The sequence below is a fragment of the Gracilinanus agilis genome, chromosome 3 (assembly GCF_016433145.1).
Source record: "Gracilinanus agilis isolate LMUSP501 chromosome 3, AgileGrace, whole genome shotgun sequence".
NCBI lineage: Eukaryota > Metazoa > Chordata > Mammalia > Didelphimorphia > Didelphidae > Gracilinanus > Gracilinanus agilis.
Window position 1 is genome coordinate 592,341,073 of NC_058132.1, and position 19,092 is coordinate 592,360,164.

Genomic DNA, 19,092 nt, shown 5'->3' on the forward strand with positions numbered 1-19,092 from the left:
AACCCTTCTGTTTAAAAAAAAAAGGGCTAATTCTTTAAATTTCCATTAAACACATTACATTTGAAACATCATTTCAGACTATTGAAATATTTTTGGATACTAATTCTGTCATCCAACAATTAATAAGTCTAAGTCAAGTCACTGTTTAAAGTGTTTACATAAGAACAGAGCAAAGAAATACCCCATTATAAACTTCACTTCAAATTGATATCTAATGTCTTGTTACTAGTCACACAAAAAAGGAGTGAGGTGTAATGAAGACACAAGCATCACAGTTCTTTAGAAAACCTCTATAATAAAAATAATAACGATACTTTAATATTAGATCCCATTAATGAGAGTTCTCTGTCCTAAAATACCAGTGGAATGCAGAGACTGTTGAAATCAGGGGACTACTACTTTCTTTTACCCTGAGTACTTTGCAGAGTGCCAGGTACACAACTAGATCTTGATAAATGTTTATTGACTAGCCCATTTCCTTTTCTGGTCATATGTGATTTAAGTCTTTTACAATGGTCCTTCCTGACCATCTCTTCATTGATAATATAATGCACTCTACTCATCTCGACCATCCCTCTATTTTCCTTTGGGTGACTTTTAGTTCTTTGGAGAGTATAGTATTCCATGTTTCACAATCATGTACAGTGGAAGAGTATGGATGCTAAAAAAAGATGACTGTTACAGGGAGAAGCAATTCAGCCTATTCTCTTCCTTCCTTTTCAATTCTGTGTTCAGTTTACTACCTGTCTAAAGCATCTGTCTAAGATAGACTTACTGATGGATCTCCCCTATTATATGAATGGCATATAAGGACAGCTGATATTTAGTAGTATAGCATTTTAACATTTGCTAATATTTATATGCCTGGTCTCACATGATCATACTAGATCATTACAAGTATTGATATATTTTATAGATGAGGAAATTAATCACAGAGAGATTTTGTTAAATGACTTACCCCATGATCATTCAGTTAGTTAAGTAAAGAAGGTGGATCTGAACTGACTCCAAATCAGCACTCATTTCACTATATGACAGTGTCTATCAACTTTAAAAGCACATGCCCTCTTGTCACCTAGTAATGTTGCATGTGAAACAAAATATATGAAATGTACAAAATAGTTTAAAACTGCATGATGACTCAGAGAATTCTATGGGTCAAGTAGATTAAACTACAGAGACAACTGATTTTAATAGGCTATTGATACTTTGATATGAAAATAAATGCTAGCACAAGGTTACTGAAGCCATGAGTAATATATTCCTTTAACATTAAAGGCACTGTTATCACATTCAGCATAGAAAAGACAAAGAAGTTCAAAGTTAATGCTTTTGAGATATTACAGAACTTGTTCTGTAAACCAAAGCTTTACAAGCCAGAATATTAATTTATATATTATATTCCTAGTAACTAAGACCTTAAAATTAAAAATACATACTTATCCTTCCCCAAAAAACATTTCACCAGTTTATAGTCATTCAAGTGTCAATGAATGAATATGATGTCAGTTACCTATTTTTTTTGAATCAAAGTTGACTTTTTTAAATTAACAGGGACTTCAACAGAGACATCATGGGCTAGAAGAACTATAATCTGGGCAATGAGGGAAAAGAGAATTGCTCATACAAGGGAGTATGAATGAGCCCTACTACCATACAATTAAAAATCTCAACTGCATAGTACTAACAAGTAGATGTCCTTTTTTTCATTTCTTAAATGTTTAACATACTTCCAAGGGCATCAAATGTCCTTGAGTACAGGACATATGGCCCTCTATTAGAATCTGCACAACTCTACTGCCATCTACAGCACATATTCCTAAAATTTCCTAGGAAGCATAACAGAAAGAGTCTTGGCAAAAAAAAAAAAATCTACAGTTACAAGGAAATCAGTTGCACAGGCCTATATAGGAATCCACCTACATGTAACCTCCATCAGTGACAAGAATCAAGATACATTTATAGCATCATGCCTATTAGCTCAGCAACCTACATATTTGATAGTAGTGATGAAGGACAAAGGGGGAGGAACAAATTAAATCATCAACCACATTTTGCTACTATATTTGCTTAGTAGTTTTGCATGTATATATTTTAAAATTAAGTAAATGAACTGATGTATTTATATTATTCATATAGCACGGCATTTCTCAGGGTCCTTTCTGTTGACCTAGAATCATTCTTCCCTAAGGAACAGTAAATGAAGGCCATTATACCCAGGATCCCTTGTTTAAGGAGAAGGAGAGGGCAAATCTTCCATTTTGCTAGTTGCTAGGCAGTCTATTGGGGAGGAGATGATTCTGCCAGCTGCTTCTCAAAAAAAAAAAAAAAAAAAAAAAGACATGATACATAAAATTTAAACATTCTTTTATAACCCAGGCAAAATAAACAAAAAAAAATTACATTTTACAAGTGCTAGACCAGAGACCTGAGTTCAAGTCTAGTCTCAGACATTTACTAGTCATAGGACCCAGGGCAAATTACTTGTTTGCCTCCATTTTCACATCCATAAAATGAGAGTAATAAGAGCACCTATATCACAGAATTGTGAGGATTAATGAGATATTTTGTAAAGCCCTTAGCAGAATGCCTGGAACCTGGTAATTGTTTAATAAATGTTTGTTCCCTTCTTCCTTTACTGTATTTTGTATACACGTATATATGTACATATTTTCTCCCTTAATAGAACTGAAGCTCCTAGTAGGAACTGTTTTACTTCTTTCTCTATATCACCAGTTCCTAGCACTCAGGCCCTTAATAAATGCCTATTTTGATTGATTACTCACTATTGACTCAAGCCATATATTGTCCTTTAGAAACTTCTTGGCTGCCCTTCAAATTCAATATAAGCAAATTTCATTTTTATAAAAAACACTGTGTTTTGTGTGGGTGGTAACTGATTTGCCCTGGGCTCTGCAAGCCCAAAAGAATGGTTCTGCTCCTATCAAAATTATATAACTGTTGAGTTAAACCTCAAAAACATCAACACTATGAAATATTTCCCTAACCCATGAATGTAATGTGTAGAGGCTTTCTAAAAAGAAAGTCACCTACTGACTATTCCTTAAGTCATCACTGTTATGGTATTAATGAATAAAAAATGTCTGAATTAAATGGCTAGCAACTCCAAGGGGCATTTCAGTTCAGTGAAATCTGGTGAATAATGACATCATTGAATGGTCAGCTAGCAGCTTCAATATTCAAGTCCCAGAATAATAAAAAAAAATTCTCAATAAAAATAACATTGTATTATATTTTAGTAAATATCTGCTTTTAATTAAATGTCCATGGATATGTACTAATAGGACACTTGGCTATTCTTAGATCTGTTCTTATAAGAAAAACTAAAAGAATAGAGGTTATGCATGGAGGAAGGCAAAATTCTTCCTTGAAACAACACTTGAGACTCAATTATGGGCTCTTACAACTTCCTTTCTAAAACCTTTCTTCTTTGTGGGAATATTTCAGATCTGTGGTTTCATCAATGGGGCAGTTGAGTTCCTCCACTGATTCAGATCACAACTCCTCTATGCCTTTAGTAGATGATTTCATGAGTTGCTGTGGCCAAAGACTTCTCACCTGCTGCCCCATGCTTTGGTGATGAGCCTCTCCAAGTTTAGCCAGGTGGGTTCTCAGAGGACAGTCCCGTTGTACTAGAAGCTTTTCCAGACCTGACAGGGCTTGCACTCTGCTGGCATAGCCTTCAGGAATTCAGGGTCTCTTCCACCTGCCATGAGTCCATTAAAAGCCTAGTCCTTTAAGTGGACTTTTGTCGGAACTCACCTCTGAAATCATAATGGAAATCAATGGGGAAATAATTCAGTATGCAAATTTTAGCTTCATGTAATTTTCAGGAATATCTCTGCATATAAGGTCCTCCTAACCTAGTTTCTTGACTTGACCTCTAATCATTAAACATGTCTACATGATAACATATCCAGATGAAAACTTGAAAAATGTAAGCAAATTCCTACTTGCTGCTAAATGTCTTGATACTTTAAACACCAATTTGGCTTAAATGTTCAATATTCATAACATCTGCTATCACAGATATCCGGTTACCGTGTATTTTTTAAATCAAATAATGCTTTATCTACCTCATGAATACTTAAGTCTTAAGCACTAAGATGTAGTGAGCAGAATGCTGGTCAGAAAAACCTGGACTGGAAGACTTTGAAAACCTGTCATATGTATGCCCCTAGCCAAGTCATTAATTCTCTGGGTCTTAAGTTTCCTCAGCTGCGAACTTAAGATTGCTGGATTCAATAACTTCTAATATCTCTTCTAGCTCTAAATCTAATTATACTATTATTAGAATAATAAAGATAAAATAGTCATTCTTACTCATTGGTAACACAATTTACATGTATACTTAAATGGCAAGCTATTTCTCCCCACCCTATTCCAATCTAATACTGGAAGAAAAGCCTCATTTAAAACTGCTCAAGATCTCTTTATTTTAGTTTTCTCTTAAAAACTGGCATGTAGTTAACAAGCACATAAAAGTCTCCCTTTAAATTATCATAGAATCATAGCTCTACAGCTAGAAGGGCTCTCAAAGGCTAACAAATCCTCTTCTCCCATTTTAGAGATATACAAACTAAAGCCCAGATAAACTAAATCTCATCCAACTTCAAACAGGCAGTTATAGCAAAGGTAAGATTTGAAACCCAGATTGCTCTGACTCCAGATCATGAACCATCTAGTCAACTTTCTCAAGCTGTTTGTGCAATACAAAAAAAGATGCTTTATTTTTAAAAGAAACAAAAGCAAGTTTATACAATTCTGCATACTCAAAAGTAAAAACTTCTAAAGATAAAATATATTTTAGGTACATAATGTTACAAGAGAGTATCTTTAGAGATGTTAAATCTATAAACACTAATAGTTGCATTTGGAATCAATGTTACTTAAAAATAATCTTCTATTCCCACTATATGATACACAAAATAAGTGTTGGTTGCTATGACAACACAAATATGAGTTCATAACTACAAGTTTTAATTGTCCTGTATGCTCTCCAAATTTTACAAAAATCGTATTTAACACAAAACAGAGTCCCACTTGCTTTAAAGGTCTGCATTTGAATGCCCTTCAAATCACTCTTATTAAGAAAAGCTAGTGCACTTGTAACTAAAGCATTTGCTCTTAAAATAAACTGCTACATAGGACAAGGATTTAAATGCACAATTGTCAGATTATTGATATTCCTTGTTCCCTATTAGAGCTTTAGGCAAGAAGACAGGGGTAAGGGCCAATTAAAAGTATAAAATCCCTTCTCTGGAGCAAGCTCCTACTTAACCAAAATACCTTTATTTAAATGAACAATTATGAATTTTCAACCTCTCCTGAATCTGGATGTTACAATGTTCTTGTTATAAAGGAAAACATAAAAATAAACCATTTTGTGAAATTAGTCTTATTTACTGTTAATAATATATATTACATATATAACTAATAATATAGCATTGAGATTTCTTTTCAGATTCCTTATATAGATGAAACTCACCTTTTATAAACAGATTTAGTACTAAAAAGTTACAAGAATCAGTGTTGTCAAATCTTATTTTATATATCTGTATCTTCCTCCTCCCCTTTTTGCACAGATGTTACTGCTTCCACAGGGGCAGAAAAGTATTCCTTGAAATTGTGCTAGCTATCTTAACCAGAGAATATGATCTTTCTTCATTGTTAAGTTATAAGCCAATAGCATTGACTAAATGACATTAAAAGGACATGGAATCATTTAAACATAATGATTTTATTTTAAATTCATATGGGCAAGTTCTTTGGTTAGGCATAATGGAAAAAAGCCCTAGATACGCTATCAGTGGGTTGAAACCTGTCCTACACTCATGGCCTTATTGTGCCTCAGATTCCCCAAATATAGAATGGAGGAAATCCGACCTATGATATCTCGTACACAGGACAATTATACAGATCTAATTAGATAATGTTTGTAAAGTTCTTTGTAAAATCCTAAGTACTATATAAGATTAAGTAGAGACTTGGCTTTGTGATTTAATTGGCAAAGGAAATTCTGGGATGAGGAAATAACCTCTAGTAATTCAGTCAACCAGCACCTTCTTTAGAGCAGTGCTGAGAGGTGAAGTGATTTCACCAGAACTACAGAGATTCAAATCCACCTCTTTCATGCTGCTTTCCTAAAAGTCAACTATTAAGTCAGAACTTCTTTCTACATTGCTTATTTGTTGAATGCTACCTACCTATATCTACCTAGTAAACCCAGAGAGTTAACATAGGATAAAAAATTGAAAGAATAATGGACTTTGATCCAGGACCCGGAGTTCTAGTCTCAGTTCTGTGACAACAGCTTGGCCTTGGGCAAATAAGAGTCTCCCTCTGGTCCTCAGTTTCTTAATCTATAAAATTAGTCTCTTAAATATCATATATAACAATACTTCAACTAATACTCCATAGCATTTTCTCTATAAATATAGCATGATCTTCAGCTGCCTCACCAATCTCTAGGACAAGGATTCTTAATCTCTCTAGTCATGGACTCCTTTTTAGAACAATGTTTTTAAATGCATAAAATACAGAAGACTACAAAGGAAACTAATTATTTTGAAATGTTGCTATAAAGAAAAAATTTCTTTAACATTCACAGACCCCAAGACTATCTGAGGTAGGAGATAGAAGCAAATGCTATCTAACTTCTAGGTTGAAAGTAGAATGCCTATTTCCCAAACTCAACATTTCCCACCTCAATAGCTTTGCACAACTAGTGACTCCCTCTGGAATGGATTCCTTCATAACCTCTACCGAATACAAGTCATAAATAACGTCCCTTCAATTTCAGTTCATATGCCATGTTTTGTTGGAAGCCTTTCTGATCTCTCATACTCTGTACACTATGAGTGCTCATCTACCTCACATTACCTTATATTACTTATCTGTGTACATGATGTATCTGTCAACAAAATGTAAATTCTTTGAAGGAAAGAACTTATTTTTATCTTTGTATCACCAGTACCTAGCACAGAGCCACATTAAGGAATTAATAAGTTTCTATTTAAGTAAACTGAAAACAAAATATCATGAAGACAAGGGATCAATAAGCCCCTGAGTTCTTCTCCATGCAGATAAAAATAACCAGGGCAAGTACAACAATCTTTGAGGTATAATATTGTCTCTGAACAAGTAAATAGGTCATATTACAGGACAAATAAATAAGGTTAGATTGACCAATCTTGGGTCTACAACCAAAAAAAGTGAGAAAGAGAGAGAATATGACAAGTTACCAAATTCCTAGTAAATCTAAAAAGTTTTTTAAAAAGCAAAGGTATTCATTTCAGAGTTAGAAGGAAATCTCAGGAACTATCAAGTACATTTTGAGCCTGCATGGATTCATTAAGAACAAATCATTCCAGACTAATCTCATTTCCTTTTTCAACAGACTTACTAGACTATAAAAGAAGAATGCCTTGGATTCACCAAGGAATTTGACAAAAAAGTGATACACAGTTAGGTGGGGTTAGAACTAGTTAAACAACAAGGCTCTAAGACTATTAAATAATGAACAGATGTCAACTTAAGGAGAAGGTCTCCAATGGAGCAGTAGAGGGTTTATCCTTGGTCATACTGTTTGAAAATTTTATCAATAACCTGAGATAAATAATCATCAAATTAGTAAATGGCAAGAAACAAGGACAAAAAACTAATAGATTAGATGGTGGACTTGAGACTGAGACCAATCATAATCAGGCTCACAGAATCTAATCAAAACAACTTCTGATGCCATCCAGCCTAAGTCACACTAAATAAGAATCCTTTCTTCAACATATCCAAAAGTAGGTATCCAGATTTTTCTTGAAAAACTTCAGTGAGAGGAAACTCACTATCTTCCATGGAAGCCCATTCCAATTTGTTAGATGATGTTTCCTTACATTGGGCTTAAATTGTTGCCTCTATGAAAGCTCCATTGATTGCCCTTAACTCTGCACTCTAGAGGGAAGGAGAACAAGTCTAATTTTTCCTCCTCCAGTGTCAGTCCTTCAAATACTTGAAGACAGATAATATATGCTTCTCTCTTCTACCCACTCTCCCCAAGGGCCAGCAGTCTTCTCTTCTCTAGTCAGTTTAACTAGGAGGTCTTTCAACCAAGCATCTAAGGTAATCAAGACCCTTAAGTATTCAGACTGCCCTCATCTTGACACCTTCCAGTTTATTAATTTCCTTCCTAAAATGTAGGATGTAGAAATGAATGTCCAACAGGGCTATCAGCAACCCTATACCTAGATCGGCAGTTCTCAAAATATGCTGGAAGACTCTGAGACCCTTTCAAGAAGCCTGCAAGGTCAAAATACTTTCATAGTAATGGTAAGATGTTATTTAAAATACTCCTCCTTTTCCAACTATATATCTATATAAGACCAGAATTTTTTTACATACTTCAACCAAAACAACATCATTGTAACAGGTTGAATGCAGAAGAAGATATAAGAATCCGCTTGTCTTCCATTAGGTCAGTCATTAAAGATTTTTGCAAAAATATATAAAATAATGCCACTCTTCTTAGAAAATTGTTTTGAAAAAGTTGCTTTTCATTTTAAAATGTTATTTAACACATAGTGGGTTTGTTATTGTTATTTTTAAAGTACTTTAATTTTATCAGATGTTAATTTCTAAATAGTAAATATTGTTAGACATAATCCACAAACAAAAAGCTATCTATGTAAGTATCAGTTGAATAATATAAAGGGATCCTGAGACCAAAATGTTTGAGAATTGCTGACCTAGACAATTTTCCTCTTAAAACAGTACTAAATTTAGTGAGCTTTTTTTTTGGCTATAGCCTAACACTAATGACTGGTTCTGAATTTGTAGTCTACCAAAACTATTTTTTTTTTTTCAGAGTAACAGGGAATCATGTCTTCCCCATTTTGGTTAGTGAAGTTGAATTTTTTAACCCAAGCTTAAGACTTTACATTTATCTCATTAAAATTCTCAAGATTCAGTCCAATATTCTTTTTTTTTTTTAAACCCTTAACTTCTGTGTATTGGCTCCTTGGTGGAAGAGTGGCAAGGGTGGGCAATGGGGGTCAAGTGACTTGCCCAGGGTCACACAGCTGGGAAGTATCTGAGGCTTGATTTGAACCTAGGACCTCCCGTCTCTAGGCCTGACTCCCAATCCACTGAGCTACCCAGCTGCCCCTCAGTCCAATATTCTAATTAGTTTTTCAATACTGATTGTCATCTACATCCTTTTCTCACCACCAAAATACAGGGCATAGTGTTTAAAAATTGCAGAGGGCCAACCTCTTCATTCTATACATAAGGAATCTTTTTTTTTTTAATTTTTTAAACTCTTAATTTTCTGTGTATTGATTTTATAGATGGAAGATTGGCAAGGGTAGGCAATGGGGGTCAAGTGACTTGCCCAGGGTCACACAGCTGGGTATACATAAAGAATCTTAAGCCAAGACATACTGAGTCACAAAATCAGGAACAAGAGTTAAGAGAAAATGAATTAGAATCCAACAGTTTTCCATATTTCAATGTTTCCCTTTGCTTTCTGTTTTGGACTCCGGTCCTTTGAATCCCAAACCAGCATTCTGCCCACTGAACCATGCCACAGATTAACAAAAGCATTCGAAAAGTAAATAAGACTAGTCTAAAATGTATCTTACTAGCAATTCATCTTTCTGAATCAAAACTTAGTGTTAAATGCCAAATATTTTTATTTTTCATTCAGCTTTATTCTTTTCCAGACCATCACACTTACAAAATAATCTCAAAAGAGTAATTTAACTTCTCTAGTTCTATTTCCCTGTGAATAAAATGAAGAGGCTATAATAAATGAAACCTGAGTTCCATTACAATTCTAATAATGTAAGTTTCTTGCAAAGTCGTCACTTTGGGAATTTCTGTCCTTATTCCAAGAGTGCTATCTACTGAGGAACAACACAAGAAAATGCATATAACCAAGAGAACAATTTACACAATGACCACAATAATTTAAGGAGAAAAAAAATTGAAAGACTCCAGAACTCTTAACCAAAGCAGTGATCAATCATGACTTAAAAAGACTGATGATGAAGTATACCTACTGTCTCCTTTTGGCAGAAAGTGATGTACTACAGTTACAGAATGAGGCACTCCTTTTCATAGCCAATGTGTTACGTTCACTTCATTCTATCTATCAGTTAAGAAGGGAAGATTTCCAAAGGGGAACAGAGGAGAGTTTCTAGGTAGGGAACAAGGTAACAAAAAGAGCATCAACAAATGATTTTTTTAAAATACACAGAAGAAAAAAGTTTCAGAAGGGGGCACAAACAAACAAGGCAATGTTGTAACTACCACATTAAATTTAATAAATATTTCAAAAACTTTGTAACAAGAGTTCATGATTTCATGTATAATCCTTTTTGGTTTTTGTAAACTGAAATTTGTATGTGAATGAATTAAATTAAAAAACTTTAAATTTAAAAAAATCTATACAACACATGAAACAGGAAAAAAAACTGGTTGAAGGCCTTTGAATAGAGGTTAGATTGCCACTCATATGAGATATGGTATTGGGAATGCTTACCCAGATACTAGTTGGCCTGGCCATCCCTCTACTGTCCCCCTTCCAGGTCTGAGATTCTGTGATCACTTCATTTATACCTCTTTTTAAATCCTAGCTTGATCACAAGATCATAGACTTAGAACTAGAAAGGACCCTAGATGCAATAAGGTGCAACCTATTCATTTGACAAAGAAGGTAATGGAGGCTCAGAGAGGTTAAGTGGCCTATCCAGTCACACAGCCAATGAGTGCCAGAAAATCTGAAACCAGGTGTTGCTGTCTCTAAGTAATGCACTCTGTCCACTCCTTCCTCACCCACCTTCTTTACTCTGAATGGCTTTTTAACATTTTTTTAAAAATTAAACACATTCTCATTGGTTGAAAACTGGCCACTATGGAGGATATTCAAAAGAATGTGCCACAAACTGTAAAAACTCTTCCAAAAAATAAGCTCCAAAAAAATGTTAAACATATCAGCATCTCTGAAACAAGCACAGAAAGAAATACTCATTTGGATGCTGAGATTCTGATACTAATCTCAAAAGTTACATTTATGCTTTCAAAATCATCACAGGGCACATACTTCACCATCCCTCCAATGCCAGTCCCCCTAGAATAAAAATTTAAAAAGAAAAATTTAACAAATTATTACTGAAAATAAAGATAATTACAAAACACATTTCTATGAACATGTTGATATATGCATTACAAAGAACATGGATAGGCAGAATACATTTAAAGCCTAATATTTTAAGTTCTATTTCTAACTTGCCAGTTAATCACTCTGAGCAAAAAAATCCCTTAGGATATCTATAATTTTCTTCTCAAAATTCACTGTTTAAGGAAGATTATCAGACAAAAATAAAAATCAGGAAATGGCTAATTCTAATGCCGTACAAAACATTTAAACAAAAGCTACTAGCAACCAGACTTCATTACTCCATAATTAACTAGAATATGGAAAGTAAAACTGTGAGAAGGCAAGGATGACAGAGCAGCAGGAAAAAGGAGTCACTTCTGATTACAAAAAGATTAAGTCTTGGTGCAGGGTGGTGGTAGAGAACAAAAGGGAAAGTAGAGCTTCAGCTTTCAGGTACAGCAACATGACCTTTAGTATGACTGCCTCTGGAAACATAAGAGGATGTTACCACTCCATTTTATTAAAGGAAAACCCTGGATGTAGTTTATTTCATATTGATATGCAATTTCTTTAAGTATATTTATGTTTCTCACACATGCAACACAAAATTACACAATTATGTACTAATATACATGAACATAGTATTATTATGAATTATTATTATTATGAATTATTATGAATGCTTGACGGTAGTATCCTATATAAAACAATTCACATTTACATCAAAATTCTTTCTGAGATGACCACAAGAGAAGTAGTGCTAATATCATTCCCATTTTAAAGATGAAGAGATTAAATGATTTGCCTAAGATCAAATAGTCCCTTCTTATATGCCAAAACCAGCAACAAAAATGAATGAATGAAAAAACATTTATTAGGCACTCACACTCACATGCTGATCACCATAAGGAAGTCAGAAATAGCTTGCTGTTAGACCATTAAAGTAGCTGGTAATCAGGAAAGGGAGGAAGTAGTACATGGATTCCTCAATCCTTTCATTCATTTGACATTCATTTATTGAGCACCTACTACACAATAGGCATCAGACAGAACATGAAGACAAATTAAAAACAATCCCTGGCTTCTGAAAATTTACAATCTGGGGAAATGAGAAAAAACACAACTATAATACAATGGAGAATGGAAAACAAACAGTACATGTTCCAACAAATCAAGTCCATTTTTGCACTGCATATGACAGATTTAAATCAATCATGAATGTCTTGAAGCATTTGTTTAAAATGTGGTAGTATTCAACTTTTTTAAATTAAAAAAAAAAACTGACCATGCACACAGCACATAAAAATTTAACAGATAGTAGTAACACCCATTCAACTATTCTATGCTGGTAGCGGCTACTTCTCACAAACTCTGGAGAGTCGGGACCATACCTTTCAAGTTTGAATACTTGCACCTGATTCCCTGTGTTCTATCCTTTCTAATGCCAAGAACTTCTTAACACAATATAGTGAGTGTTCTTCCATCTACATCTATAGCTGGCTATTTTAAATTCAACCACTGGGAAGAAAAAAACACTAGCTGCAGATAACTGGTTGATCATATAGAATATTATTTATCATCAAAATTCAAGTCCCATTTAAGGCATACCATTGTAGAAAAAACTCAAGAGTTATTCCCATTTAAAATTTTAGCAAAAAGAAAAAGGCAATGTCAACTACTGTTTATAAAACTACAAAAGTCCACATGTTGTTATATTTAGGCTCTACTGAACATTCTAAACTAATACAGTTTAACCTTTTCCACTGCATTAAGAATGGTTTAGGGGCAGAAGATTATCTTTTCAGATTCTTTCCCTGACTTCAAAAAAAAAAGATTTAGAACTTCCTCAAACCCATTTGCTCATGTATGCACTTACACAAGTGCTACCACATGCACGCATATACAAGATTATATAACATTGCACATCATTTAGTGATAATCCAAGCCATCCACCTCTATAGTCCCTTCCAGTGACCAATTCAACATTTCCCTGTCTAACTCCACATTTTTCCATCTGAGGGCTCTCAAAATATGTCTTTCATAAAACTATGCTCTGAAATTGTTGCCCTTCATTTATATTACCACTACAAACTTATACATTATGAGATTTTTCCACCTTGTACCTTTATCAATATAACATACCCCCAATGTGAGAGCAAGCAAATCAGCACTAGCTTACCACTGATCAAAATATAACAGAAACAAAGATGGGAAGAAACATGCAAAGAAACTGTTTTTAAAAGCCAGAAGATCATTCTTCTGGTTGTTCCAGTTCCCTTTTGGACAAGTCTAGTCAGCATACATCCAAACTATAGAGAAATGACAGAAACAAGTTATAGCAATTTACTGTATACTAGATATGTCAACCCTGTCCACATCTAGTCCTCCTCACTTCTGGGCTGTTTGCAAGGAGATATTTGGAAGTGAAACATTTTAGCTGTTTGTTTGGGAAGTGTGAAAAGGGGGTGGAACAAAGGGAGAGGAAATGGGAATTTTTTTTTTTTCAAAAGCTTACCTTCCACCTTAGAATCAACACTGGGAATTAGTTCCAAGGCAAAAGAGCAGTAAGGACTAGGCAATGGGGGTTAAGTGACTTGCCCAGGTTCACACAGCTAGGAAGTGTCTGAGGCCAGAATTGAACCCAGGACCTCCCATCTCTGGGCCTGACTCTCAATCCACTGAGCCACCCAGCTGCCCCCAGGAATTGGAAATCCTAGCAGTGACAATTCAAGTTTCAAAGGGAGTGTTCAAGGAGATAGCAATACATTCAAAAAAGGGATTTGATCTGAAAAGATCCCAGCCAAATGAAATAACCCAAGAACAGAATCTTTTCTTCTACCAAAAGAAACATTTGCCTTCCCCCACTCCCCCAGTATCTCCTTTCTATGGCAACCAGACCTTTCCAGATTAAATGTGTCTTAAGATCATACTGTGCCTGTATTTCCACTCCTTTGCTACAATCAGAAAAAGTGACCTCCACACTAATTTTGTATGTGTGGCTCCAACACTACATTTATATATTCTCAATAGGCAGAATGTTTTGATAACAAATAAAAATGGCCTTGTCTATCATTTGTCTGGTCCAGAAAGCAAAGATTTCCTCTACTACAGAGGAGGGGGGGAAAAAGGGCAAAACTCCATCTAAAATACTTGAGACCATAAAGGTCATTAACAATCAGGATAAATTTATAAGTAGAGTAAAAGTGTGTGATTTTCATTTGCAAGTTCAATTCACTAATCTTGATTTCATTACTTTTAGACTATCATAAAATATAGCTAAAGAAGTTTGAGGATTTACTTCAAAATAAGCAAATTGTTACTACCTCTTAAGGATTTGGAGTACACTAATACTTAAGACTAATAACTTTTTTAGGTTGAGAACTAAATGAGAGTCCTAGATTATGATAAAAATTATGGATAAACTTAAAGGACTAACAATAATTATAATGGGATTGCCTCTGCTACTAAAATAATAGAAATAAACTTTTAGGATGCAGTTTTATTAGGCAAAAAGAGAAAATCTAGTTATACAACTTCCATTCCCAAAATGTTAAAAGTTACTCCTAATTAGAAATTGAAACTATTAACATTTTTTGACATTAAAAAATTAGCACAATGACATTTACGAACTATGTATCTCTCATCTATATTTGGAACATCACCTTAAATGTAGCATGAGACCCTCACCTGGCCTTACTTTTCACTAGACTGCTGATTTTATCATCTTCTCAATTTGCCCAAATTAAAAGCTTTACATAAGTACAAAACATTGTCATACAATATATCTCAATGAGCTTGAACCCAAGTTGGAAGTCACAAATGTCTTAAAAATTTAAACTAACACGGATGGAACTCAAGTTGTAAGCTTCTTCAAAAGGACACCCTTTCCCAGGATCATATTCACAAATTTACAAATCCCTGCTATCCACAAATGGAAATTCCCTGAAAATCAATTATTTTAACCTACACCAAAACTGTCAGGGAAGTTTCAACTTTTTCACTTCAGCTAGACTCAAATTTGAACCCATGTATCAACAATGTATGTGTACTATTACTAATCTATTTGAGAGGATATTTGTTTAAGAATATTATTTTAGGTTCTCTGTATTTTGTGTGTGTGGTGAAGGGAGCATGTGGAGGAAAAGAAGTATGGGGAAGGAATTCTTTGTCATCATATCTCCATACCTCTACAGTTTCTATCAAACCCAATACCTTATTCTAAAATGGCTGCCATCATGGCCTACTCCTGGGCAAGGAAAAAAAAGAAGAATCTTAATGGAAATTAACATGAAGCAATATTACAAAAATTTTAAAAGTACATCTGATACTAAACAACAATTTATTTAAAATGTTAATATCTTGATAGAATATGCAGAAATAGCATGACAGTATGAAAAATGTTTTCATTTCTTTAACTAAAAAAAGTTTGGTTATGTCAGTTGAAAATCAAAATGTTAAGTTGTTATTTAGGTTCACAGAAGTACTAGAGCATTAGTAAACTTAACTCAAATTACATAACCTTTCTTCTACACTATCTTCCACAAGCTATAAAATCAAATGCTTTAGGAAAAGGTTGGGAAGAGTTGGGGGAGAGGGGAGGATCTAATTTTTCTAGCCCAAGGAAAAAATTTTGCCCCCATTACCCAAGGAAATGACCAATGGGCTTCAATGACTTGAAAAAAAGGCATTTACTAAAATGGAGATTAAAGGACTGAATTTTTCAAGAATTAAGCTCTATTCATTAGTTAGGGCTAATAAATTGTTTGAATAAGACAAACCAGTCATGTCCAACTTTACTAATCTCTAATGGTGAATAATCCCAAACAACTGTGCTAGGAGTAATTAATGTTCACAAATATTAAACTTAAGACTTTATGGGTACTCTGAAACCATCAGTATTACTCATTCTAGAAAAAAATGCTATTAACCTGAAAATAATTTTTAAAAAAATGTGAGATAAGTTTATAGCTATTGAAAATGCTGCAACTACGTAAACTAAAGAGCTAGCTAAAAGATCAGCTGCCAAACTGCTGTTCGTCTCTGCAGACACAGGGCATGGTCTTACCTCTCATCCTCGCCATCAACGAGGGGTGTGGTCAGTGGCAGCACCTTCAACGGGAAAAGGGAAGCCGAAGCCGAAGCCGCCACAGCGCCTCCACTGCCATCAGAGCCCGAGGCCAGGCCCCCACTGCTCTCCCCACTGAGAGTCTGAGGTCCACCAACTAGGGAGTGTTCCACAGGATGCCTGGCTTCTTCACTTTGACTTCCAATGGACTGAGTTAGTGACTGTGTGGGGAACTGAGTAGAACTTAGAGGGATCTGCTGTGTCACAGGCAAATTTATGTTAGTTGCTACTAAGGGAGGTTGACTGACACTCTGAACCAAATTCCCATTCTGTATAGCTGAAGTTTGTGCTATGTTCTGAGGTGGACCCAAGTTTGTAGGAGCAGCAGGTATTCCAGGGGGAACAGCTGATCCAACTTGATTTGCAGCAGGGACATTGCTGGCAGTAGGCAATGGGCTAACTGGAGGCAACTGCTGATTCGTTATTCCTTGAGCTATAGATTCTGCTCCTTGAGCCTGGGACTGCACAGTTACCAAGTTACTCTGAGGTGCAATGACCAGCTGCTGAGGAAGGTTGGAAGTACTGGCCTGAATTCCCTGAATGATCCCAGGCTGGGAAGGCGGAACCACCTGGGAAGGTGGAGGGGCGCTCTGCTGAACAAGAGAGGCTGTCACCTGGGTTGTGGCCGGCGGCACCACAGCCGGGATGTTCACTGGCTGACCAACATTCACAACTTGACCACTGGCAGCTACAGGAGGCATCGCTGGTTGACCATGTCCAAGAGGCTGGCTTGTTGCCCCTGCAGGCTGGGCCTGAACCGCTGTGGACTGCACAGAAGGCTGAATGCTCTGGGGCTGCCCAATAGGCATGGCTGGAGGGGCTCCCACTCCTGCAGAGTTTGGGGGGAGAGGGGGCACTGGCGTTTGCAGGACTTGTTGATGCTGAACATACTCTGGTATAGACCCAGGGACAGGATTCTGACTTACTGACTGAACATGGCCTGGGGCCACCTGGGTGGCAACAGTCTGTTGCTGCTGTCCATACTGTAACTGTGGTGGTGCTACAACAGGCAGAGGGGTCTGCACCAGAGGGGCCGGCTGAGAATAGGACAAGTGGGGCTGGGCCAAGCTGGAAACAGGAGGCTGCTGGCCTAAGGGCGGGGGGACAGCCACAAGGTTAACTGGGGGCGACTGAAGGCCAGTGGCAGCACTCATACCAGCCTGCAGAGGAGGCTGACCTCCTTGCTTCTGGGGGGTATAATTCAGTTCTTGAGAATGCAACTGTACCGGGGCAATCTGTGACTGAGAAATACTCTGGGGAAGAACCCCTGCTGACCCGGCCTGGGCACCAGCACTACTGCTAAAATCCCCTGGCTGGGGGGCTGCTGGGGCCGGGAGGCCTGGCTGCGGGACCACAGTAGGAGCCCCCATCTCTCCACTGCCCACACTCTCCGTGTAGTGGCTTAATGTGCTCACAGTACTGCTAACGGAACTGCCACTAGTGCTCTCCCTCTCAGAAGTCGCTTCCACTGGGTTCTGTCTTACTGTCTCCACCACTTTGTTTACTGCTCCTCCTTCCGTGGCTGTTGCAGTATTTTCTTTTTCATAGAATTCTGTGCAAGTCCATCTCCCCTTTTTAAAGGGTTCAGAACTAGAATCTAATTTCACAACTCTAAACCTGGACGTGCCAGCTGCAGGGGGCTGCTGCTGAGCTGAACCAGATCCGGCAGCCATTGCGGCAGCCTGAGCAGGGGCACTGCTCACAGAAGCGGTGGTCCCATTGCCCATGCCACTGAGGATATTCACATTAACACTGCTGCCGGCCACCGGCAAGGCGCTGCCCCCAGAGGTACTGGGGATGGTACTTGAGGGGACATTCGCATTGCCAGGCATGCTGTTTGTCACGTTAGGATTAACACTGCCCCCGGCAGAAACGTTCACATTGTTTATTGTACCGGTGCCAGCAACAGGATTTATGCCTAGACTGCCAGGGGTACTCGGATTGCGGACATTAGTCATTAGAGATGCAGGTGTGCCGGCCGCTGATGCAGCAGAAGGTGGTGCAGCTGGGAGCACGCTGTCGGAGCTCCCAGCTGTGGAGAGTTTCCTGGCTACAGGGCTGGGGGGGGGCCCTCCGGAGGCTGCAGCGCTGACCACGCCGGCATGGGACGGGTGGTGGTGGCCGTGATGCAGGTGGTGGCCATGGTGGTGGTGGTGGTGATGGAGATGGTGTGGATGAGCGCTGCCATTGATCACGACGTTCTGGGGGGGGTGGTGAGGTAAATGATGCTGCGGAAGGTGGGGCTGGTTGGGAGAGACCGCCCCGGGCGTCTCGGCTTCCTGGAAGTTGTTCAGAGTCTCCTCGGAGGAGCTCCGCTCAGGTTCCCCCAAGTCGGTGGCCCTGGAGAGAGACACGTCCAGGATCTCAGAGGAGGACAGGTCCTCCGTGTGGGACTCGTCCAGGTCATCGTAGCTCTCTGTATCCTCCGCTATGCTGTTGTTGGAGCTGATGCTGGCGGAGATCTGGGCCGGCGTCACGCTCGTGATCTGGAAGCCGCTCTTCTTCTTCATCTGCGCCCCGCCGGGCGGTGCGGGGAGCGGAGGGGCCTGCGAGAGGAGGTGGAGGCTCTGCGGGGGCGGCGGCGGCGCCGGCCCCCCGGCCGCCGCCCCGGGAAGCGGCGCCTCCCGCGCGTAGTCCTCGGCCGGGGCGGCGTGGCTGCCCACGCCGGGGCCCGCGGCGCTCAAAGGGGCCGCACCGCCGCTGCCGCCGCCGCTACTGCTGCTGCTGCCCCTCCGAGGGACCGCGGCCGGGTGCGCCATCTTCCGAGCCCCAAGGTCTGCGGCGGCAGCGGCGG

At 38.1% G+C, this 19,092-nt stretch overlaps 1 protein-coding gene across 1 annotated transcript; it reads right to left on the reverse strand.

The window, feature by feature from the left end:
• Positions 1-11,040: 11,040 nt before the first annotated feature.
• Positions 11,041-19,057, reverse strand: LOC123241888 (TSC22 domain family protein 1-like). The gene is made up of 2 exons (XM_044669389.1): positions 16,239-19,057; positions 11,041-11,143 (listed from the first exon to the last, which is right to left on the reverse strand). The coding sequence occupies exons 1-2, from the start codon at positions 19,055-19,057 to the stop codon at positions 11,041-11,043; spliced, it is 2,922 nt and encodes a 973-aa protein (XP_044525324.1).
• Between the last annotated feature and the right edge of the window lie 35 nt (positions 19,058-19,092).